The following is a 25,459-nucleotide window of genomic DNA, read 5'->3' as shown; positions in this document are numbered from 1 at the left end:
CCACAATGCAGGGACTGTGAAATTTGTCCAAGGATAAGTGTTGTTCTGATGACTTTTCAGCCACACTGACATGACTTTTGGGATGCTCAGGTCTCAATGGAGTCTTTAGTGGATACAGTTCCTTGGTGGAATAATTATGAGCTGCTCCTGGGGCCTTTTACTTTCAAACCTTTATAGCCCGTGTCATCCAGGTTTTTTCCCTCCCTTGGACACCTTTCATTTTAGAATCAAAGAGTTGTTTGGAGAGTATTTGTTTTTTTCTCTGTTTCTATCTTTGGTTCCTCATTAAGACTAAAAGAATGGAGTTCCCTGGTGGCCTAACAGTGAAGGGTCACTGCTGTGGTGAGAGTTTGATACCTGGCCTGAGACCTTCCACGTGTTGAACTCCCACATGCCCTGAACTTGGCAACAATCACAACACCAACAACAAAGACTAAAAAAATATTTGAAATTTTGGAAATTGAGGAATTAAAATTCGGTTTCTCAAAATCATAATTACTATAGGGATTCCACCCTGTTTTCCACATCTTTTCCTTAATAGACTGTTCAAAATTCTTTATCTCTTGGAAGAATACATGTTTCCCCTTTAAGAAAAACAAGTTTTAGAAGCAGAGTCTCTTAACATCCATGTGGTAAAACCTACAATTTCAGAATTATAGTTTTTAAAACTGTCTACTCCTAGTCCTTGTGTCACATTCTAACATTGCAGATTTCAGATATTTTGTGTTGTAGTTATTTAAATATTCATTTCTATTTATTTAGTTTTCTGTCTTATGTCTTTTTAGGGCGACACCTGCAGCATGCAGAGCTTCCCAGGCTAGGTGTCTAATCGAAGTTGTAGCTGCTGGCCTACGCCACAGCCACAGCAATGCCAGATCTGAGCCGCATCTGTGATCTACACCACAGCTCACGCCAACACTAGATCCTTAACCCAGTGAGCGAGGCTAGGAATCGAACCTGCAACCTCATGGTTCCTAGTTGGATTTGTTTCCTCTGCAGCATGATGGGAACTCCTAAATATTCATTTTAAAGCCCCTGCATCAGTATAAACTGCTGGAGATTAGGAAACATAATTGTGCACCTCCTGGAGCACCTAGAAGAAAATCTTGAAAGGAAGAAGCATTTGAATAGTTTTTTGAATATGAATAAATGAATAGACAGCTGGAATTCTGTAGATGTTACAGGTAATATTATATGCATAGTCTATCAGGATTAAATTCTTTTTTTTGTCTTTTTTAGGACTGCACCCACATCATATGGAGGTTCCCAGGCTAGGGGTCGAGTCAGAGCTGTAGCCACTGGCCTACCCCACAGCCACAGCAACACAGGCTTGTAAGTACATCTGCAACCTACACTACTGCTCACGGCAATGCCGCATTCTTAACCCACTAAGCAAGGTCGGGGATTGAACCCATGGCCTGATGGATGCTAGTCAGGTTGGTCAACTGCTGAGCCATGAGGGGAACTCCAGATCCTTTGGAATTCTGAGAAGGGGACTTAAATTTATATTCCCTTTTAATGTTTATATTGTATAAGTTCAGTTGAGTTATATTGAGCAAGTATGTCATAAATGACAAGGGAATAAATAAGCAATATGTGGTAAACAAGAAAAATATTACAGTATATTTCTCAGTATCCAATTGTGAACTTAGAATTTTAGATGAAAATTCTTGGTCTTCTTTTTAGCTCCATCTCATGTTCCATTAATATATCTTTTAAGCCATACATTCTCTGTAGAAAACTGGTTACCAGTTCTTCCTCCAGGTGAAAAATAGATGTGTTAGGGACATTTCTCTCTTGATTTTTCTCTCTCTAGTACTAATTCACAACATTCAGGGAGTGATAGATGATCATGTTCAACTACATGAATGAAGTACTTTTTTCACAGTGATAAAATTGAAGTCCTTATTACAGCAGCATTTATTTTTTAAAAAGCAACTTTTTTTTCCCTTTTAGCACCATACCTGAAGCATATGGAAGTTCCCAGGCTCGGTGTCATATCCGAGCTGCATCTGCAGGCTTATGGCAGAGCCACCACAATGCCAGATCTGACCTGCATCTGTGACCTAGAGCACAGCTTGCAGCAATGTGGTCTCCTTAACCTACGGGGCAGGACAAGGGTTCCAACAACCCGCATCCTCAAGGATACAATGCCAGGAACATAACCTATTGAGGCACAAGAGGCATTGCAATAGGAGTATTTATAAACAAGTAGTTGTAGAGTAATACAAATCAGTATTATTAGGAATATACCATGAACACCAATCTATATTTTATATTTAATATATTTTGATAATTTTGTCAAGTTTGCTAGACAACAATACATTTGTATACATAAATCACTTATATTTTTATATATAATGAAAACATATAAACCAGAGGCTTTTGATTTATAGCATATTCCTAACAGCATTGACACATTACTGATCCAGTATATATAAATACTTTAATATATGTATAGATTGAATATTGAATGAGGGTCAAGATGAGAGATGAAACAGAAGGAGTGGAGTTAAGTGAGAACAGGGAACTCTGTATTTTATTTTATTTTATTTTTTATTACTCAAATGAATTTATCACATCTGTAGTTGTATAATGATCATAACAATCCGGTTTCACAGGATTTCTATCCCATGACCCAAGCATATCCCCCACCCCCCAAACTGTCTCCTCCAGAGACCATAAGTTTTTCAATGTCTGTGAGTCAGCATCTGTTCTGCAAGGAAGTTCAGTCTGTGCTTTCTTCAGATTCCACATGTCAGTGAAAGCATTGGATTTTGGTGTCTCATTGTATGGCTGACTTCACTTAGCATGATAATTTCTAGGTCCATCCATGTTGCTAAAAATGCTGGTATTTCATTCATTTTAATGGTTGAGTAATATTCCATTGTGTATATGTACCACATCTTCTTGATCCACTCCTCTGTCGATGGACATTTAGGTTGTTTCCATGTCTTGGCTATTGCAAATAGTGCTGCAGTGGACAAAGAAGTTCATTACATAATGATCAAAGGATCAATCCAAGAAGATGATATAACAATTTTAAATATCTATGCACCCAACACAGGTTCACCACAGTATATAAGGCAACTGCTAACAACCTTAAAATGATAAATCAACAATAACACAGTAACAGTGGGGGACTTTAACGGCCCACTTATAGCAATGGACAGGTCAACCAGACAGATCAATAAGGAAATACAGGCCCTGAATGAAGTATTAAACCAGATGGACTTCATAGATATTTATAGGACATTCCATCCAAAAGCAGCAGAATACGCATTCTTCTCAAGTGCACATGGAACATTCTCTAAGATTGATCACATCCTGGGCTATAAATACAACCTCGGTAACTTTAAGAAAATTGAAATCATATCAAGCATCTTTTCTGAACTCTGTATTTTAGAACATGGAAATTATTTCACATTCAAATTAGGAAAAGAAAGCTAAGTCCTGAATGAAGTGCTCAGACTCTTCTGAATGCCATATCGCTGATGTTGATGAAGAACTGAAAGAAAATTTGATTGTCACTTTTTTTTTGGTTATAGTTATCAGTTTTAATTTAAAGATGTTAGTTTTTTAAAAAATCCTCACTTTGAAATGAATAAAATGATGTGTCATATTTAGTCTAGCAAAACCTATATTCATCGATAATGCAAGTTGAGCTCAGTTTTATGCCTTGTCATATTTATTGTGACTCAAGATGTTTGGGCCTTTCTGTTTCTTGTGGTTTCTAACTTACCATTTGGTGTATACTTAACTTACCTAACTAATTGTATCTGACTGTTTGATATCATCTTAGTAGGTGTTTTTAATCTTTTGAGAAGAAAGAGGACATAAATAAGTATTTTACTCAGTCTTTCCACTAAGAGTATAATTTCTAATTATGTAAATTAGGTTCTTAATTTCTATTCGTTACATGAGAACATTTGAACCTGCAACACTCTTATTAAAGAAAAAAGGTATAGAAGTTATTTTTTTGGTGGAGAGTTCTGATTTATCTGTTCCTAATAGTATCTCCACATTATGGACACATATGAACACATCAAATGAATGAAACCATAGTTTATGATATTTTCTATGAACTACTTATTGTAATCTCATAGAAGGAAAAATGACTAGCAGAAAATATTAAATCATTTCTGGAAAATCATTTTTTACTTTCAAAATATCTCTAGCAATAGGTATATTTCACATAATTCTTCAAAACTTTATAAACTTCAGTATCTCTAGTCATTAAACTAACATGTAATTTTTTTTGTATATACATGTGAAACAAACATGTAAATTCTTTCACATCAAAAATTCAGAAATCCTCGTGACTTGATATTTCATTCCCTTTGTTCCTCATGTGAAATCTAGGTCCGCTTTGGCAATCATAATTGTATTCTAAATCTTTTAAATCTGCATCTTAAACAATCATAGACATTAATTTTTATACTAAATCATTTCTCCAACCATTAACTTGCATTCTGTAAGGTGTGTTTAGGATATTGGGGTTATTAGAATGCTGTCCCAGGAGAAGTCATGATATAGTGTGAATTTTATTCATTTCATTTCATTTCATTTTGTTGTCTTTTTAGGACTTCACTGGCAGCATATGGAGGTTCTCAGGCCAGGGGTTGAATCACAGCTGAAGCCGCCAACCTATGCCACAGCCACAGCAACACAGGATCTGAATTGCTTCTGTGACCTACAGCACAGCTCAAAGGAAGGCAAAATCCTTAATGCACTGAGTGAGGCCAGGGATTGAACTTGTATCCTCATGGATGCTGGTCAGATTCGTTTCTGCTGAGCCATGACGGAAACTCCAAAACTAGAGTGTGAAATTTAAAATATGGTTTTTTTTTATTTTTTCTTACATTATATTACTACTTAAGAACACCTCATCATTCGATAATCATGTAAGCCATTGCAGTTTAAAACTTTTTAGGATTCTTTTTTAAAAAGATATTCTTGTAGCATCTTGAATTGACATTTTACAATTAAAATTTTGGTAAAGTTAAAAATATCTATTGCTGTAATGTCCTAAGATGAGTAGTAGCACAGATTCAGGAAAGAGTATTTTTTATATCTTTGAAACAAAATGTTGACGTCAATCATTGAAAAATTGAATTTCAGTACTTCTGCTCTTGTACTTCTTTTCAGAATTTCAGAATTCTGTGTAGGCTTGCATTCTTTAATTATACCAGGTTAGCATATTTGGCAGATATTTGTCTTAATGTCATAACCTTTTCCTGAATAATTTTATCTATTTTGATGCCAAATGTGTTCATCCAGATCTTTCTTATAGGTCCCCTGTGTGCCTCACATTTGGAATGCCCCAAACTGAAGACACTGCTCCTTTACTATATATATATATATAACATTGGTGACAAACAAGATAGTACTGCATAGCAGGGTACTATACCCAATATTTCATATAACCTATAATGGGAAAGAATCTGAAATTATATATATATATATATATATATATATAGAGAGAGAGAGAGAGAGAGAGAGAGAGAGAGAGAGAGACAGAGAGAGACAGAGATAGCTATCTGTCTCAATCATGTCCCTGTAAACTTCAAACTAACACCACATTGTAATTAATTATACTTTAATTTTAAAAAAGCCTTTGTCCCTGACTCTTTGTAGGCTCTCTGTCATTCTGTCATCTGTTTTCCCCATCCTAGTAAGTAGCATCACTGAAAAACTGGAGCAAGAAATCTCAGAGTCCAACCCTCCCTGAAATCACCACAGCCAGTTACCCAGCAAGTTCAGGATTTTCCACCTGCTTGCATTTTTCATGTCTTCTTTCCATAACTTGCCTTCTCACCTATCCTTGTGAAAACCCTTCTAAAACACATCTGTGATGATGTAACTCCTCTACTTATTTATGGATTCCCATCCCATAAAGGAGACGGTTCATGTTCTAGGAACGGTACCTGCTTTTTTCTATTTGGTTCTGATCCTTCAGGTTTGTCTCTCCCTACCAATTCCCAGTAACTGGGTTCCGGTTGTCCACATGACTGGTTCTGTTGTGTCATGCCTTGTCCTTTTGTGCAGGCTGCCTTTACTAGAAATGGCTTTCCATCCCAGCTTGGCCCCTCGTCTGTCTTTGAAGATGCAGCCCTGTTGTGGCAGCATTTCCTGAGCTCCCCAGATCCAGCTGAGTCGTCTCTCCTTTATGCCTTTACTGTAGTCTCTCCACTTCAGCTGTAGAGCTGGTGAGGGATGCTTTTCTGTGCTTCTTTGGTTTCAGGTAGCTCTGCCTCACTTGGAATGGAGAGCAGAATCTGTCTTTTATTGCTATTTCCAGCACCTCCCCGGACAGTGCCTACGTTTTCTAGGTGGAGTCAATGTGGTCTTCCTGACTGGTTGTTTGAATGAGGAAGTGAGTGCGTATGACGTTTTCTGAAATTGGGTTTTTGTGTCATTGTGTCTTCTTTTTACAGGAAGGAGACAAAAAGCCGGGAATGGAGCCAAAAGAAACTAGGACTGATGTTATGGAAAGTATCCCACAAGAGCCGCCAAATCTTGACCATTTTACCTCTGTTGATGGAGCACACAGAGAGAATAGAAGTGGTGAGTTAGTGACTATGGATTTTCTTTCCATGCTTAAAATCTAGTATAGGATTCTCTGGGTTAAAGATCTGGCTATCATCACTGCTATTGCAGGGGCTTGATCCCTGGCCCAGGATCGTTTGTGTGCCAAGGGTGCAGCTTTAAAAACTTTAAAATACAGAACTTTAAAAAGCTAGTAGAAAATCTTCAAAGTGTGTGAACCAAATACAATACTTATTTCTTTTCAAATTTTTTTTCTATCAAAAGTTTCCCAACAACCACCAACTTTATCTTCTTGAGAATGCTTCAACCTTCCAAACACTTTTCTGTTAATTTAACTTACTGACATATTCATGAATGGAGATAGATTTATGTGTATTTAACATTCATCCATTAACCCCAAATTCCCAGTCCATCCCACCGCCTCCCCCTTCCCCTTGGCAACCACAAGTTTATTCTCTTTGTCCATGGCTTTCTTTTCTGTGGAAAGGCAGGTTCATCTGTGACACATACATAGTAAGAGGAAAACATACAAATAAAATTCATAGTAGTAACTGTTCTCAATTATGTATCTGTGGCTGTATTTTATAGGTGTGTTGTCAGCGTCAGGATTAGAGGAGGAAGATATTGCATCATCTTTGGATACTGAGGTACTGTTTTCTAATATTACTATTGTGATTTTTTTAAATAGAAGGCCTGAGTGATGGGAAAACACAAGGGAGTGGGTGCTTTGTCTTGCCTTTCTCACCTTTGCGTTTGTCCATCAGATAGTTTTCATTTATAATTAATAAAATAATTCTGCGTGAAATATGATACTACCACATAGTACACTGCTATTAATTGGCAAGATGCAACTAATGAAGCCCCAGTAAAGTGCAAAACTAGGGCTAGGAAGCTATCAGGACTCAGTTTTTGCTCTGAATTTAAGTTGATCTAAAAACCAAAGCATTATTCCAGGTCAGTCTATGGCCACATTTATATATATAAATAAATATATATATTTGGAAGTGTAAACGTCCTAGTGTGATTCAGACAGAAACAGGTCAAATTGTAGTTTTTTTACCACTTCAACATTGAAAAGAGAGTTCCTGATACTTGAAGCTTTTTATTACATTTGAATTATGCACTAGATTTGCAAGGAACATTTAATGGGAACAAAAACATGGGGATGCAAATAAATATGTGGTGTTATGATAACAGCAGGTTGGTTTACCTATGTTTGAATAAGTACAAATCATTTTGGATAAAGCAGTGTGCACTAAGTTGCTTTATGACAGCCGCACCTGCGGTAATGCAAGGTAGCTGAAGGATTCAGCATTGTCTCTGGGGTGGCACGAGTTTGTTGTCTGGCCCAGGAACCTTCATAGGCCTTGGGTGCTGCTGTACAAGAAATTAAAAAGGATCACAGTGCCAGTTAGTGGTTTACTAAATGTGGAGGGTATTTTCTGCTTGTTTGGGTATTTTTTTGACACGTGGAAGTTCCCAGTCCACAGATCAAACCTATGCCACGGCAGGGACCCGAGCTGCCACATTAACAATGCCGATTTTTAACACGGTGAACCACAAGGGAACTCTGAGGATACCTTTTTAAAACCTGAAGGGCCGCAAGGTGAGAGCAGGGTTAAGAATGTGACAGGTAGAACAGGCATGTGGATTTCTGACTTGGGGTGTGTTAAGTTTCAGTAGACTGTGATCAGTGGTCTCCTACAGGTATATTAGTGCTTTGGTACTTGCGGCCCTCTCAAGATCTTAAATGTTTTGACCTTAAATAAATTCCTGTTGTTGAATACCAACTGTGGGCCTGGTCCTTAGACAGCGAATGTACCAGCTGAGGGGTTAGGCTGTCGTGGTAGGAGCAGAAAAACAAGGAGGCAGGAATCCTTCTGATATCACTGTAAGTCCCTCATGGGAAGGACCTGACAGGGAGACGGTTAGGTTAGACACCCGTGGGGGAGTTTGGTGGTGGACGGGAGTGAGGCTGGAATGGAGGTTGTTAGAAGAGAGCTGAGGGTGACGAGAGCTGCCACGGGAAGGATGGGAAGGAGCCAGCTAGGTGAAGGTTTAGAGAAGGGACCTTCTGGACAGAGAGAAGACTGGGTTCCTTCTGCACATCATTTCCCTCTCACATCTTGGAATGACCAGGAAACAGGTCATTCTTATGATCACTTTTTTCCCAGCCACACCTGGGGACACCCGCCAAGGCCCCAGGCCCGAGGCACAGGCCCAGGGCAAGCACCGGGTACCCCAGTCTGTTTCCCGCCTTATGATCATTTTGATTATTATTTTTGCACATAGAAGAGAAAATGTGCATAATAAGGCCTGGCACATTTGGGTGGCTAGTAAGTAAATATCCTCATTCTTCTCTTACGAAAGCTTAATCTCCTCTTTTGAAAAATTACGTAATTATAGTGACATTTTCTTGCTATTATTTAAACTTGAAAGTTTTCCTTACTGTTTTGTTATTACGTTTTCCGTTCAACTGTTTCTCCCATCAATAAACATTTTTATCAAAGAATCGATCCTTCTAAGCCCTGGTATAGCTAAATGAAGCAGCTTGTACAATATTCTGTTAATACTCAACAGGGTTTATATGCCAAAGTTTCGTTTCATGCCAAGTATGTTATTTTAGTACTAAAATGTTTCTGTCCTTAGAAATAGTTTAAATTTATAGCAGGTATACCTCTTTAAGAACTTGTTGAAATATGTGCGTATTAATGTATATATGTATTTTAAATATCCTCTTCTTTTGGTTGAGAAGGCAAAGTCGAGTTATGTGCTTTGAAGTTAATCCTTGGGTGAAATATGTTATTGTAATTCAGTATTCTGTGAGTGAAAATATTGACTCAGGCTTTCCATGCTCTGTGTACACAGTCAATAGCCAAAGGAGGGGATAAAAAGATAGAATTAATCTGGAGAGCATATATGAAGTTTTCAAATAAATGTTTGAATTTTCAGTCCGTGTTCTGTTGTTTTTATGTCTGCTTGTTTCTAAAGTAGGAAATTAAAAATAAAGTAGGAAATCATGCAGTTTCTTAGAGACTGGAAAATTTTATGCAACTTCTATTAATTTAAATTTTAACAGTGTGCCTCTGAGAGTCTTTCACAAAAAACTGTGTATCATATATCCAGAGCTGCAGATGAAAGAGGGAAAAAGAGAGGAAATAAAGAAGTTGAAGGTAAGAATGTTATTTTCTAAAATGAATTTAGACATTATGATAAAACAGGAATTCTGATATATGCTTTTTTTTCTTCAAACATTATTCTGTGTTGGTCATTTATGACTTCCTTGATTTAATAATTAATTAATTTCTCTTTATTTGTTTTTTGACTGCACCTGCAACATGAGGAAGTTCCTAGGCCTGGGATTGGCCCTGAGACACTGCAGTGACAAAGACAAATCCTCAACCTCTGGGCCACCAGGGAGCTCCCAGATATATTCTCCTAGCCAATGGAAGGCACCTGTTGAATGCACAGGGAGGAAACCGATGAGAAAGGAAGGAACCTGTGTGGCACGTTGGGTGTCAGCAACCGTTTAAACCACAAGTCCCCTTGAAGTAGCGAAATGATTCATTAGTTCCATTTCAGGATGCTCTACAACCTAAGGAAAGTCAGGAGACAGGGAAGCGGAGAAGAAGAACGAAGGATGAGAGAGGCAGAGACTACAGGGTGTGAATGAAGGAAGAGGAAGCAGGGTGCTGTGGTGTGAAGGTGGCAGAGTACAATGGTTCCTTAGAAAAAGGAGGGAGGAGGGTCTGAACTGTGAGATGGATATCCAGCAGCAGAACTTGTCGGCGAAGTACAGCCTAATATTCCCAGTCTTATGTTCTCATCGTGAGGAAGCATTCAGGACGGAGTTCCCTGGTTGAGCAGCACTGGGTGTTCCCCTCCGTGGGGGGTCATGGGCATATGTGGTCCACTGTGATCGCAGGTACATCCATGTCATAGGACAGGTTGCTGTTTTAGGGGATGGTGTCACATGGGCCCAAAGGGGAGGACTGGAAAGAAGAAGAGACCAGGGCATGGTACGGGTGGGATCAAGGAGACTGTAAACTGACAAAAAGTCCATTGGAAACTTACAACTTCTAATACATATCAAGGTTTGGGGAAGTGTTATAGTGAGGACCTTGAAGCTAGTTTTCAGAAGGGTTAATTAAGTTGAAGTAATGGAGAAGCAGACTCAATATAGACCAGACCTTCTCAGACTTAATGAGTGACTGGAGATCTTGTGGAAAGTGCATCTTCTGAGCCACAGGTGTGAGATTCTGCATTTCTCACAAGCTCTCAAGGGATGCCCAGGTTGCTGGTCTTCAGGCCAGGGTGTAGACTTGTGTTAGAGAACCCTGAGAGACAAGCCATTGGCCAGTTCAAGATCTGACATGATTAAGGAAAAGCATTCTTTTCTGTTCCTTTTTGGTTTTCTTCTTGCTTGCTCTGGCCTCACTGAAGGCGTGGGGATGTTCCTGGGCCAGGGATGGAACCCACACCACGGCAGCGACCTGAGCCACTGCAGTGACGATGTCTGATCCGGAACCTGCTAGGCTGCAGAGAACTCCTGTTTTCCTTTCTTTCTTCCCTGTTTATAGCTAGAGGGAAGCAGAGTTGAAGGAGAGATTATCCATGTGAGATACTACAGCCAAGCAGGGAGGAAAAAAGACGTGGTGGGGATGATCCTTCAAAAGCACGAAAAAGGGGCAGAAGGGAGACCACAGATCTAGAGATTGCCTTTGAAGAGGGGGGGACATAGTGAAAGGAAGGAGGGAGGAATGAAAAGCGTTAAGTGCATGATTGTGGAGTGAACGAGGAAGTTGGAGAGAACGCCTTACAAGTGGCTTCAGTGTACATGCACTGAAACCCAGTCAGATCACTGCTGCTCCATAGAATCCTGGAAGCAGGAGGGGTGCTAGCCCTGGGGTCCACCACAGCCACTCCTCATCACCCTCAGGCATCAAAGATAGAGGTGGTATTGGCATTTGTTATGCATGTGAGATTAATTGGAATATGGAAGCATTGGCTGCTGCTGTGTTGTTTAAGATAGCTAATATTTTGTTAAGATCCTTTTCAACATTGGCATGAGATGCCAAACCCAACAGATTTTGGAAACAGAAGGAATTAATAGGATTCATTCCCTAAATGATAAATTGGGAGTATATCAGTAACTACTACACTGATTTTAAAGTAAAAATATCATTGATATCTAATAAGGCTGTTGCATTTGAATTTATTTTGTCCTTCTTGGTCATCATATTTCAATATTGAATATTTTCTATACATTATTCCTAAGATGTGCCTTATATACCTTCTTGCATGAGTGGATCAAGCAACTTTAAGAGGGCTCAACAAGAGGATCCAAGACATGGAGGCCTAGCAGTGGCCCACATGGGTACGGAAAATTGAATATTTCTATGCAGTATTACTCTACAAGTAAATATCCAAGGTGATCAATTCCAAACACTCTCTCTGATGAGAAATGATTTCTACCTTCAACTGAACTGACACCCCAAATGGGTACTTCCCAAATTAGAGAGCAAATTGAAGGTAATGCTAAACACTGGCAGTATAGTGGAGTCCATGCTGCTGCGGTATTGCAGGAAAGAGAGGCCACTGCACTGTCCCGTCAGCCTTCACTTTATCCTCTTGGGGTCATGATCTCTTCCTCTGATTAGAGATGACTTTTCTCCTCATCAGTCAGCCTGTTCACGTTGATGTATGTGCACTTTTCTATTGCACGATCCTTTGAAACATAACATTCCTTCCTTTTGAAATCTTACCTGCATGTCTTGTTAGACCTATATGCCCCTTTCTTTTTCAGGATCTATAATGAATTCATACTTCTCTCAGGTTCCTGTCCTGACTCCCCCCACCCAAGGGAGAACACCAAAACCTAACATATTCCTTGCCAAGGCCAAGCAGCAGAATTCCACGTGGTACTAACTCTGCACAAATGAATACCTAGCTTTTGTATTTACAGCTAATTGATACACGTCCATTTTGCCTTTTAGCTTCTCCTGAAAAGTATCCTCACTCGAAGGTAAATGCTTTTAGACTTTTAGCTTGAAATAATAGCTACAGATTGTATCACCTGTGTGTTATTTTTTAATCAACTCTAATCCAAACCCATTCAGCCTACAGTTGGAGTGAAAGATGCTGTTCCTAACAAAACAGTTGGAACAAAGGATTTACAAGCGTCCAGATCAGGTAAATTTTGCAATACAAATGTAACTCTGAAAAGAACACTAAAATGTTTGACATGGTCACAGTTTTCTTACTCATGATTCTGTTCTTATTTTTTTGAATTTAATGGAAGGATTTGACATAAATAAGGTAGATGTTATTGTTGGTATCTATGCTTGGAAAGGTATTTCCAAGCATAGGAGAAATGGGTTTCATTGTCCATTTATTTCTGCAGTTTTTGGTTGCTGTTATTAAATAGAGACAAACAGCAGCATGCCGTTTTGTGGCATGCTGGTTGAAGTGGATTCTCTTTTTTTAAATGTTTTTATTGTCGTTGACTTACAGTGTTCTGCCAAGTACAGCAAAAGGACCCAGCCATGCACACATAGGCATTCTCCTTCACATACCATCGTCTGTCATGTTCTGTGACACATGATTGCATGTAGTTCCCTGTGCTGTCCAGGCGGACCCCACGGCCTATCCATTCTAAAGGCAGTCATGTGCATGTACGAACCCAAACTCCCAGCCCCTCCCACTCCCTCACCCTCAACACGGGAAGATGTGAAACAGGAAAACTAGAAAATAAATAGGAATAACTTCAAGCCATTCCTGTAGATAATTCCCCTTCTCAGTTGCTACCATTCGTAAAATATTAAGCAGAGCCTTGTCCTCCAAGGACCCAGGATTTATGCATTTATTCATTAACAGTGATTGATTCTATGCATGGCCCCGATCATTTTTGTCTTTTGCCTTTTTTTTTTTTTTTTTTTTTTTTTTTTTTTTTTTTTGGGAGGGCTGCACCCACAGCCTATGGAGGTTCCCAGGCTAGGGCTCTAATCAGAAGTGTAGCTGCCAGCCTACGCCAGAGCCACAGCAATGTGGGATCCGAACTGTGTCTGTGACCTACACCACAGCTCAGGGCAACACAGGATCCTTAACCCACTGAGTGAGGCCAGGGTTGGAACCTGCACCCTCAGGGTTCCTAGTCAGATTCATTTCCACTGCGCCATGACGGGAACTCTCCCGATCATTTTAGATGTTACGTATTTCTGGAAACATCCCCTCGGTTCAATCCTGGAGCAGCCTTTTTGCTAATTAAAGCCTTCAGACTCCTATCCCTCCATTTATTTGTATGTCCTTCAAATGCGTCCCTACCGTGACCCTTCGAGTGATCCGTCTCAAGGGCATGTAGGACCATGAAGCACTCTAGGAAGCACATGAATGCCCAGGCATCTTACAGTGACACATGAGGCATTCATAGTCTGACTTTGGCCTGACCCTCTATCTCCAGCCTTTCCTGGCTGTCCTTTGCTCCTGTCATCTGAGCTGTTGCTGAGGCCCTCCTCACCTCTTCCTGGAGTGTAGACCAATATTTACCTGACTGTATGCTTCTCTTCCTGCCTCGGAACAGCCTTGCCTGCCCTCTCTCTTTCCTGCCCTCTGTTTCTTTGAATCTGACTGATCTCCCTGCTGACTGACCTCAGGCATTATCACTAGAAAGCCACCCCTGACACCTTTTATCTACCTTCTTCTTCTTCTTTTTCTTTCTGTGCTCACTATTGAGCAGGAACTCAAGAGACAATTACTGAGTAAAAGAAATAAGGACTGCTTATACAAAGATGATGTTTAAAAGCAGGTCCTGGATTTCCCAGTACAGCCCAGTGGGTTAACAATCTGACTGCAGCTGCTCAGGTCTTTTGGGAAGTGTGTGTTCAATCCTTGACCCTCAGTGCGTTAAAGGACCTGGGCTTGTGGGATAGGTAGATCTGAGCTATGGCTCGGATTTGATCCCTGGCTCGGAAACTTCCAAATACTGTGGGTGCAGCCAGAGAACCAAACCAACCAAAAACAACAAGCACCAAAAAGAACTTGTCCTCTACAGTCTAGAAGATAAGAGACATGTAAAAAATGATTTGCACTTCAGGTGGAAAAATTGACTACAAAAATCGGTAAAACGCTAAGGTAGCTCCAGGGGATGAGATCCTTATTTGTCTGGGAAGGATAGCCATAATCAAGGAGGCCTTCTCAAAGCAGGCCGAGTTTTAAGAAACATGAAAAGAAATGTGTCAGAGCAGTAGAGGAACATGTTTCAGAATAAGGAGCTGAGAAAAGCGTGGACATAACAGTTTTTGGAAACGCAGAATAATTTTGCAGTTGAAGTTTAGTGTGTTGTTGAAAAGGTGCACTTATCTTTTCTGTAGAGCAGAAATTGACAGAGCATTTTAAATCAACCATACTAGAAAAAATAAAAATCTTTAAACCATGATTTCAGTTGAACCATAAAAGCAGTGCAATTATGATGCAAACAGAGGATACTGTGACTTTGTCGGCTTGTCCTGGTTTTTTGTTTGGTTGGTTGGTTTTTGCTTCTTAGGGTCGAACCTGCAGCACAAGGATGTCCCCATGCTAGAGGTCAAATCAGCTGCCTACACCACAGCCACAGCTATGTGGGTTCTGAGCCATGTCTGCGACCTACAGCATAGCTCATGGCAGTGCCTGATCCCCAACCCACTGAGTGAGGACAGGAAGTGAACCCACATCTTCAGGGATACTAGTTGGATGTGTTTCTGCTGGGCCATGACGGGAACTCATGCCCTGTATTGTTACTCTTCATTGTGTTCCTTGATATTTGGTGGATGAATCTGTGAAGGAATGTTTGGGGTGTTTGTCTAGTACTGCACATGAGGCATGGATATGCTATTGTGCTGTTCAAGTCTGAGACAAAAGATTTCTATGAAAACATAATGAGTTGTTATATGCTGTCAGCCAAAGGGCTGCGATACTTCCCACTCACTGTGTTTTTCTGTTGGCGTGGCTTCTCGCCTGTGCCTTCACCCAAGGTCAGTTGATCACTTGCCTCCTAGAATGCTGAAGTAACCTCAGGACTTGTTGCTCTGCATTTCCACCTCCTGGAACTTTGGTGTACATTGTAACCACCATTATTAGGTATTTTTTTTAGAAAATTCGGTCTTGTCATGTTTGCCCCTTGCTTACAGTCCAGCTGCTGCTTTTCTTTGCCGTATGGCGAAAGGCCACAGTCAATCCTCTAGCTTCCTCTTGTACCCATTTTAGACCCTTCTTTCCACGGGAACTTTAGAATCAACATGTCTATTTCTTTAAGAAAAATCTGCTGGTCTTCTGCAAGTGAGTTCTGGATTATGTTGCATCTACAGACTTCTTTGGGGGAGAATTGACTTCTTTACCAATAGTGAATTTTCAAGCCTTGGAGAAAGACAATTTCTCCGTTCATGCAGATCTTCCTTGAATTTCTCTGTAATATTTTGGAGTTTTCAGGGTATAGATGTCTCCATCTTTTATGCGGTTACCTGTATGTCTTCTTTTTCAGGGCAGTTGTGATTAGTATATTTTAAATTTTAATTTCTGAGGGTCTATTCTGATGATAGGAACACGGTTGGATTTGGTGTATTCACTCTGTATCTTCCAACCTTACCAAGCTCATGTATTAGTTCTTGTGGATTTTTGGTAGACTCTCTCAGATTTTCGGTGTGACCAAAGGTTGGGAAGCCTCTTCATTCTTAAATGACTCTCTTACTAAAGACAGTTCATCTTGAAGACTTGCAGCCAGCACCTTCTCTGTCCAGCTAACCAGCTCATGAAGTTGTGCTATGAGTGTCGCCACAGACAGCGCAGAAATTCATGGAAGTGTCTGTGTTTTGGGAGAACTTCACCAAAGCAAGCAGCCTGACCCACAAGGTGGAGTTCACTAACTCCTATGATGTAACCATGCTGCCTGCTGATTCACAGACAGTTTTACTTCCTCATTGCCCATCGGATACCTTCTGTTGCTTGACTTTGGCCATGGCACTGGCTGGAACCTCTGGTATTGTGCTGAAGAGGAGCAGAAGAAGCTGTTCCTGTCTTAGTCCCTGTATTCCGGGAAGAGCATTCCGTTTCGAATCATCAGATACAGTGTTGGCTGTGGGTTTAATCATAGGTCTCTATCATTTCGGAGAAGTTCCCTTGTATTCCTGGTGTGCTGGTAGGTTTTCTCAGGAAGATGCGGAGTTTTGCCAAGTGCATCTTTTTACCTACCGACAGGATCATATGATGTTTCTTTTTAGTTTGTTAGTATGGGGATTGACATTAGTTGATTTTGAAAGAGCAAAACAGCCCTGCATTCTGCATTCCTGGGATAGACCCCATTTGGACGAAATGTCCTTTGAAGGTATTTTTGGCTTTAATTGGCTGATGTCCTGTTTAGAATTTTTACCCCCGTTTTCATGGCATAGCTTTCTTGTAATACCACTTACTGGTTCTGGTTTGAGGATAATGCTAATTTCATAGACCGAGTGGAGAACTGTGATGTGTCTTCCTTGTTTGAGGAGAATTTGTGTGGAATTGGTATTGTTTCTCCCCAAAACATTTGGTAGATTTCACCAGTGTAGCCACCTGGGCCTGGAATTTTCCTTTGTGGGAAGGTCTTTACCTGTGGCTTTAGTTTCTTCTTCAGATACAGGGCTATTTTGCTTGCTTGTTCTTTCTGCCTTGAGCTTTGGTAATTTTTCTCTTTCAAGGAACTTACCCATCTCATCTGAGTTGTCAAATTTGTTGACCTAAAGTTTATGATATTACTCTGTCATCCTGTTCATATGGGTAGACACTGTAGCACTGCTCATGTTGGAAATTGGTAATTTGTCCGCTCTCTCTTTGTTTCCTTACCAGCCTGGCTACAAGTCTATCCCTAGTGGTCATCCCCTGAAAACATTTGGTGTCACTGAGTTTTCCACATTGTACTATTTGTCCTCTTTCTCATTGATTTTTGCCTTTGATGTTTCTTATGTCCTTTCTTGTGATTTCTTGGAGTTTAATGTGCTTTTTTCTGGTTTCTTTCTTTCTTTTTTTTTTTTTTAAACAACCCAATTTTATTTTATTTATTTATTTTTTGTCTTTTTACCATTTCTTGGGCCACTCCCATGGCATATGGAAGTTCCCAGGCTAGGGGTCTAATCGCAGCTGTAGCTGCCAGCCTACACCAGGGCCACAGCAACGTGGGAGCTGAGCCCCGTCTGCCACCTACACCACAGCTCACGGCAATGCCAGATTGTTAACGCACCGAGCAAGGGCAGGGATCGAACCTGCAACCTCATGGTTCCTAGGTTATTTAGTTTCCAAATCTTTGAGGATTTTCCAGAGTTACTGTCATTCTTCATTTCCAGTGTCATTGCTTTGTCATCAGGGAACACACTCGGTATGACTTAGATCTTTTTGGCTTACTCCATTTATTAAGCTTTATTTTATGACCCAGAATATAGCCCTTTCTGGTAAGTGTTCTCTGGCTGCTTGAAAAGAATATTGGTGTTCAAGTCTGTCACATGCCTGCTGCTGTGCGGCCTGTCCATTCTGTCACTTTATTGAGGGAGGGCTATTGCCATCTCAGAATACAATGGTGTATTTGTTTCTCCGTGCAGTTCTCTCAATTTTTGCTTCATGGGTTTTATGGAAAATTCAGTTATTTATTTTTGACTTCATTTGTTTTTGGCCCTGCTGGTGGCATGTGGGAGCTGCCAGGCCAGGGAGGGATCAAACCCACACCACTGCAGGAACTCAAGTCACTGAGGTGAAAACACGGGATCCTTAACCCACTGCACCACTGGGGAACTCCCTCTTCTCTCATGTTCTGCCCTATGCTCTCTGTCTGCTTTGGTCCCACCAGACTCTCAGTGTCATCACATCCACTCAGGGAGCCTGGCGGCCTCCAGGTCAGCTCCTTCTGCCTGTGTTGTGGCCTGGACATTCTCTCAAGGCAGTGAGCTGGGGTGTTCTTCAGGCTAACCTCATGCGTTTTCAGGGAACATTGTCCTTCCTTGCCTGAAGCCCTTGGTCTGGAAAGGCATTTGTTATGTGTTCTGTTTGTGTTCCTTTTGCTTGTTTCAGGCAGGAAGGGAAGCTGGCACCTGTTCCTCTGTCTTGGTGAGAAGCAGGTTGCAGGTGGGCATGGGCACAGGCTGTGCACCGTCTACAGTGTTCTTCTTCCTTCTTTGCTCTGTGCTTCCAGCTCAGCCTTCATTTCTCAGTGTAGTCACCTCCTCCTTGGGAAATCTTCCCTGGTCCCTGTCTAAATCCAGTTATGTTATTGATCATGGACCTCTCTTGCCTCATAGTACCTCTCTGAGTTTTTCTCTGTTTGTCTTTCTCTTCTACTAGACTTTAAGCTGAGTAAGAGCCAGGCGTCTCCTGGGTTTTATTTGCAGAGCTTATTTGCATGCTTCTGCATTATACATATCCAATATGTATTTTCTCATGTTATGGAAGAGTGAATGTTAAAAGCACACCTTCCTTTATCCACAAGAATTACTCATGTGTTTTATTTCTGTTCTTGTTCTTTTTCTCCTGTATACAGATTCTGTTCCCTTATGTAAAATTCAGGGTGCAGTTCTTTCAAGTGAAAGATCACTGAAAGTTAAAAACAGCCAATGTGAAGTACTTGAAGGAAAAATCAAAAACATGGAAAGTAAGATCAGTGGCCTACAAGCAGAACTATCAGAAACAAAAGAAGTGCAATCCCAATTAGAGCAACAAAAAGTGGAGCAGCAACAAGAGCTCTGCAGCTTGAGGTACTGAGTGTCTTGGTTTTCGTATTAAAAGACATTTGAACTGTTTTCATGATGCAGATATAGAAGAGGTGTTTCATAAGTACTATATCTTCTAGGATTTTAGAGGGGGAAAGTCTTCATTAGTATTTTGGACTATGAGTTCCTAAAGATAAATCAGCAAGTTCTTAACAGTGAAAACTTCTAACAATTTAATGTATATTTTCCAAATAGTCATTTTCATGACTGAACTATCCTGCACTTTATGAAAGCCTCGTTGCTTGTTTATAAGATTGAATTTTGGTTGTTTTTCACTTTTCTGTATTGTATTTGATGATACAAGGAATACCTTTTCTATGAATTCATGTCCATTTTTAATTATGAAATTTGAAAAAATTCTTTTTTTTTTTTATCTTTTCGGGCCACCCCTGTGGCATATGGAGGTTCTCAGGCTAGGAGTTTAATGAGATCTGTTGCTCCTGGCCTACCCTAGAGCCACAGCCACAGCCATGCCAGATCCCAGCCACATCTTCGACCTACCTCAAGGCAACACCAGATCCTTAACCCACTGAGCAAGGCCAGGGATCGAACCCACAAGCACATGCTTTGTAGTGGGATTCATTTTCACTGTGCCCTGACAGGATCTCCTGAATAAATTCTTTAATCTCATATTATTTGGATAAAGTAAAAGAACTGTTAAAAAAAGTCTTCAGTCCATAGTTCTGTTGTTGTTTTCTTGTTTTTGTTTTTTCCTTTTCTGGTTGCACTCTTGGCATGTGGATGTTCTGGGGCCAGGCATCAAACTGGCAATGCCATGGAGACAAGCCATGTCCTTAACCCCCTGTGTCACAGTGGGAACTCCTCGGTCCGCATTCCTGAATTGTTCTCAGAGAAGATTATATTACTCTAGGTTTCTGCCCACAGGCATATGAAATGGCCATTTTTCTCAAGATAGAAGCTTTAAACATCTTTTGCATGTTTCTTCTTAACATCTGTGTGGATGTGGATAGAAGAAAAGTAAAATGGGAAGTGATTATTGATTAGTCAATGTATTTCTCACACAAAGATGAAATTGCTTCTGCGGTCTATGCTGAAAGCACATATTTTTCTGTATTGTTTAATATGGATCGTGTCTTGTTTGGAAGAGGGTTTGAAATAATTTATTAAATAGGTCGTATTTAACATGATAAGTTGAGATTGCCACAGAAGAAAAAAATCATAAAAAGCACAGGGCAGGGAGTTCCTGCTGCGGCTCAGCAGGATCACGATCTGGCATTGTTTCTGTGGCAGTGAGTTTTCGATCCCTGGCCTGGCACAGTGAGGTAAAGACCTGGCGTTGCCTCAGCTGTGATGTGTGGTATGGGGCCAGGAACTTCCACATGCTACAAGTGTGGCCCAAAAAGAAAAACAAATAATACGGCCATAGATATTAGACTCCTTAGCTTAGTTTGATTGTAGTAATCCCCAGATAGATGTTCTCTATAAGATGTCTGCAGATGATATCGTGCCCTATAGATGTGGGGACTTGTAGATGCAGAAGACATCTCCAGATGTTACCTTGCACTAGAAATCATTTGGGGGTACACGGAATAGTTCAGGAAGCTGCACGGACATTTCTAGTGAACTTATAAACTTGGTTCTAAACAACAGCTTCTTTTAGTTAGTAACTGCATTCTCTCTTCTAATGGAGAGTCGTTATGACTGTGTGGGAACAAAGGGTAGTTTTCACCTCTAATTTTCTGAATAATTTCCTGAATAATTTCAAATTTCATTTTCCGACACTATTCACTAGTTACTATTGATTAAAACTTACTCAGTAGCAGAATGTTTTTTCTTGATTGCTTTTTTTTTTTTTTTCTTTTTAGTGCTGCACCCGTGGCATAAGGAGGTTCCTAGGCTAGGGGTCGAAATAGATCGATAGGCCCTGGCCACCACCACAGCCGCAGCAATGCCAGATCCGAGCTGCATGTTTGACCTACACCAAAGCTCATGGCAATGTGGGATCCTTAACCCACCAAGCAAGGCCAGCTATCGAACCTGCATCCTCATGGATACTAGTCAGATTCATTTCTGCAGAGCCATGGCAGAAACTCACTCACTGCTATCTTTTAAGTATTACTATCTCTGTGAAGAAACCAAAGTGACAATTAACAATAGGAGACCCACTCACTTGCGAGAGAACATTTTGGAAGAGAATAGGAGAAAAAGATTGTATATACATGTATGTCTGGGTCACTTTGCTGTAAGGAGAAATAGTACATTCTCATTTAACTGTAATAAAAACTTTAAAAATTAAAAGCATGCGATGTAGAAGTGAAACATAGTTGGAGAACAGAGACAGACATATCATTAGACTGTTACACCCGTGTGTGAAGATCCAGATCATCGATAGAGCTTTTTCTTTCTAACAAAATTTTAAGGTAAGCATATTTATCTACAGATTATACTTAAAGCACGAAGAAGAGCAAAGAAAAAAGGCAGATATGTTATCTGAAGAAATTAGAGAGCAGTTAAGAAGAAAAGAAGAGCAATGTAGTAAAGAAACTGAATTGAAACAGCAACTTGAACTCACTCTTGAAGTACTACAAGGGGAACTGAAGACTGTGAGAAATAAGGCAAACCAGGTAAATTAATCCTTGGTGAAATTTTCACATTTCTAACACCATGTCACCAGTATTATTTATCCTGTCCCTTTGATTTAATATGTATCATTTAGGTCTGAAACAAATAAAATGTCATCTCTTCCTAATTATGAACCATGCCATTTACAGCTAAATTATTCACTTGCACTTCTTGGCTTCTAATAGCCCTGTATATATTTTATGAATGGAGGAATGCTAAGTAAATTGAGCTTACTCATGAAAGTAATGTTTGTCACTTTTGGTCGATGCAACAAAGTAATATTCTAAGCTGGTACAACCGCTATGGAGAACAGTACGGAGGTACCTTAGAAATCTATACATAGAACAACCATATGACCCAGCAGTCCCACTCATGGGCATATATCTACTTTTTTCTTTTCTTTTTTTCCTTCCTTGGCCATCCAGCAGCATATGGAATTCCCAAGCGTCATTTGCCAGAGACCAAACCTGTGTCCTGGCCATGCAGTGATGCCACTGATCCCATTGAGTCATAGTGGGCACGCCAACAAAATAATGTTCTTACTTCAAATCCATGACTTCATTTTGGCTTTTTGTTTGTTTAGCTCTGTTTGGCCCAGAGCATGCAGAAGTTTCTGGGTCAGGGATTGAACCTGCACGGTAGCAGTTACCTGAGCCACAGCAGTGACAACCCTGGATCTTTAATCTGCTCAGCCACCAGGGAACTCAAATTTTGAGTTTTTTATGTGAAAATACAAGCTAAATTAAAATATGATGCCTTTAGTCTATGATGGAATGAATGGCTCATAAAGGAGTTTTCCTTCACCGGACCTTACCTGCCTGTATTTTTGCTCTGTGATTAATTTAGCTATCATTTAATTTAAAACTTGAATGGTTCGTGTGGGATAAGTATCTTTGTGCTTAAAGAAGGCCACTTCCTTTCAACATTTTCTTTCTTAAATTTCTGCCCTTAAGCTTTTGACTCCTTTTAAAAGGTATGAGGCCAAAAACCTAAAGAAGTGTGTTGCCAGGTTGTAGAAGCCAAAATGTGTGTGTATGTACTTCTGTATGTGTATATTTTAAAGGCCAGCACTGAGTATCCCAGAAGCTGTACAGGATTTTTAGAGCCTATGTAAGTATATTTGTGGAGGCAGGTGGCATTTCTGGCCCTTTGGGTAAAGTGACGTTTTTTGGAATTTTGATGGCTTCCCCCACAGCACATGAAAGTTTCTGGGCCAGGGATTGAGTTTGCGCTGCAACTGCAGCAACACCAGATCCTTGAACTCACTGCCCCTGGCTGGGGATCAAACCTGTACCTCCACAGTGACTTGAGCTGCTGCAGTCTGATTCGTAACCCACTGAGACATAGCGGGAACTCCTAAAGTAACATTTTTAAGTCACATCCATTTGTCTGCAGCAGTCATGTCATGACATTTACGAAAGCCTCATCCAAGGAGAGGCCTTTAATATTTTCCATAGGAATTGATGAACTGTCTGTAATTGCAAAGCTACTACTAGTCATAATAGATATTCTTGGTTTTGCCAGTGATTTTGCTTCCTTGATAGATTAACAGAGACATTATCACTTCCACTGATGACAGGGAGGAAGCGGAGAGCCAGTTCAGAGACCTTATTTTGGATGTCATTCTCCCTGTGAGAATCTTACCACTATGCTCCATGTGGTATCCTATTTCAGTGCAAGGAACTTTTGAGAATAGTGACAGATATGCCATAATATACACTTAGTTACAGGGTAATAGTAAGTATTTTATTTTTAGTGAAAGAGTTCAATTGAATGCCCCACCTATTTGCCATAAATTAGTATTTTAATCTTAATAAGAGGAAATAAGAGTTATTGCTGCAGCAAATACTCTCATGATTTTCTAAGAAGAGCTCTATACATTTGACCTGATTTACCATTAGTGTATTCACCATTAATGAAACCTAAAGCTTATTTTGGGTTTCTGTGTGTTATACTCCAGAAGTACTTGTGGTTTTGTGTAAGAGGATTCACAGTAGAAACAGAAGACCTTGCTTATGTTTTTAATCCCTTCATTCTAGAAATGTCATAGAGAGGGAATCAATGTTTGCAGAAGTGCTTAGTACAGTGGCTAGATTTGTTAGTTATCAGTAGATGTAATTCTTGTAACTGACTGTAAAACATGTTAGGAAGTTTAAATATTTATGAACAATTCTCTGGAAAAACATTTTAGGAAGTTTGGTCTTTTCAAAGCGTGTACAGAGATAAGGCTCTTCCTGTGGGGTGGCTGGACACATTAGAGATCAGAAGCCATGGTTAAGTGGAGTCAGATTCATTCATCTTTTATTAGATGCTTTCTGGGCTTCTTGCAATTCAGAGAAAGTCCTTTCTAATCCCGAGCATTTTCAAACTTCTCTTGCAGTTTCCATTTTCCTTTCCATGGAGTGATTGTCTTCCATTCAGTTTTTGAACTTTGGGGGATTCCTGCTTGTGGAAAGTCTGAGAGATGTATGCAACCTTTATTTGTGTCCAGTTAGATTTCCACTCACTGCAGCCACTTCATTGTATAAACACATAGACTACTGTTTCATTTCAGAGGAAAGTATGGGTCAGTTTATTGAGTACAGGCTAAAAATCTCCTTTGCTTTTGCTTAGGTTTCTGATAGCCACAAAAAAAGTGACAAATCTGTTGCATGAAAATCTCATGATGCAAGATTAAATTGCCACATTAAAACCCACACCACAGCCCCAAACCACTGCAATGACAACACTGGATCCCTAACCTGCTGGGCAGCAAGAGGACACCCTTATTCTATTTCTTTTTCACACCCATTTCTTTATGAGATTTCAGGAGGTGGTAAAACTCTGCCAATTCATTGGTGAGGGTGGAGGAGTAGGTGGCAGGGCTGAATCTGTCCCCTAAGTAACTTAATGTTGATAAGACAAGAGGGTAACACCTTCTGTATCTTTCACCAAATTCAGTGAGCTGGAAGGTGTACATGTGAAGGGAAGAACGTGAGTCGATGTCTGTGGGGATAGTTTTTGAATTACCTATGTCGGAGTCATCTGTCATTAATATACATAATAATAGGGTGATTTATAAGATCAGTGATAGAGTATCTTATTAGGCAGTTATGGGACAACATCAACAGGAACTGGCTGGGAGTTCCCATTATGGCGCAGTGCAAATGAATCCAACTAGGAACCATGAGGTTGCAGGTTTGATCCCTGGCCTCACTTAGCAGATTAAGGGTCCCACATTGCTATGGCTGTGTTGTAGGCTGGCAGCTGTAGCCCTGATTGGACCCCTAGTCTGGGAACCTCCATATGCCGTGAGTGCAATCCTAAAACAAACAAACAAACAAAAAAAGAATTTAAAACATGATTACTGGCTGATATCCTAAAAAACCTAAAAAAAGCTGTCCAGGTCAGAGGCTTTGCTGGAAGTCAAGTCATGTTATCATGCTAATTTAGAAGATGAGGCAAGAGATTTAAAATAGAAATTACAAATTGCAAGTCAGGTATGTTTGAGATTGTTAAATGTGAATGTCCACAGTTAATGTATAAGACAAAGTGTTTCAGGAGACTAATTTTCAAGGACAGCCTTCTCT

The 25,459-nt window shown here is 40.2% G+C and overlaps 1 protein-coding gene across 1 annotated transcript in view; it reads left to right on the top strand.

Annotated features, from left to right (window-relative positions):
• Nucleotides 1-25,459, top strand: part of LOC110257476 (ankyrin repeat domain-containing protein 26-like) — a 117,827-nt gene that overhangs the window by 21,222 nt on the left and 71,146 nt on the right. The window contains exons 11-18 of the mRNA XM_021078196.1: nucleotides 6,438-6,567; nucleotides 7,138-7,196; nucleotides 9,629-9,722; nucleotides 11,828-11,926; nucleotides 12,546-12,574; nucleotides 12,669-12,741; nucleotides 19,079-19,292; nucleotides 21,709-21,892. Coding sequence (XP_020933855.1) covers nucleotides 6,438-6,567; nucleotides 7,138-7,196; nucleotides 9,629-9,722; nucleotides 11,828-11,926; nucleotides 12,546-12,574; nucleotides 12,669-12,741; nucleotides 19,079-19,292; nucleotides 21,709-21,892 — 882 coding nt within the window. The remainder of the gene's footprint in view (nucleotides 1-6,437; nucleotides 6,568-7,137; nucleotides 7,197-9,628; nucleotides 9,723-11,827; nucleotides 11,927-12,545; nucleotides 12,575-12,668; nucleotides 12,742-19,078; nucleotides 19,293-21,708; nucleotides 21,893-25,459) is intronic.

The sequence above is a fragment of the Sus scrofa genome, chromosome 17 (genome assembly GCF_000003025.6).
Source record: "Sus scrofa isolate TJ Tabasco breed Duroc chromosome 17, Sscrofa11.1, whole genome shotgun sequence".
In the NCBI taxonomy this organism is placed as follows: domain Eukaryota; kingdom Metazoa; phylum Chordata; class Mammalia; order Artiodactyla; family Suidae; genus Sus; species Sus scrofa.
This window is presented reverse-complemented; position numbering and strand designations above follow the sequence as displayed.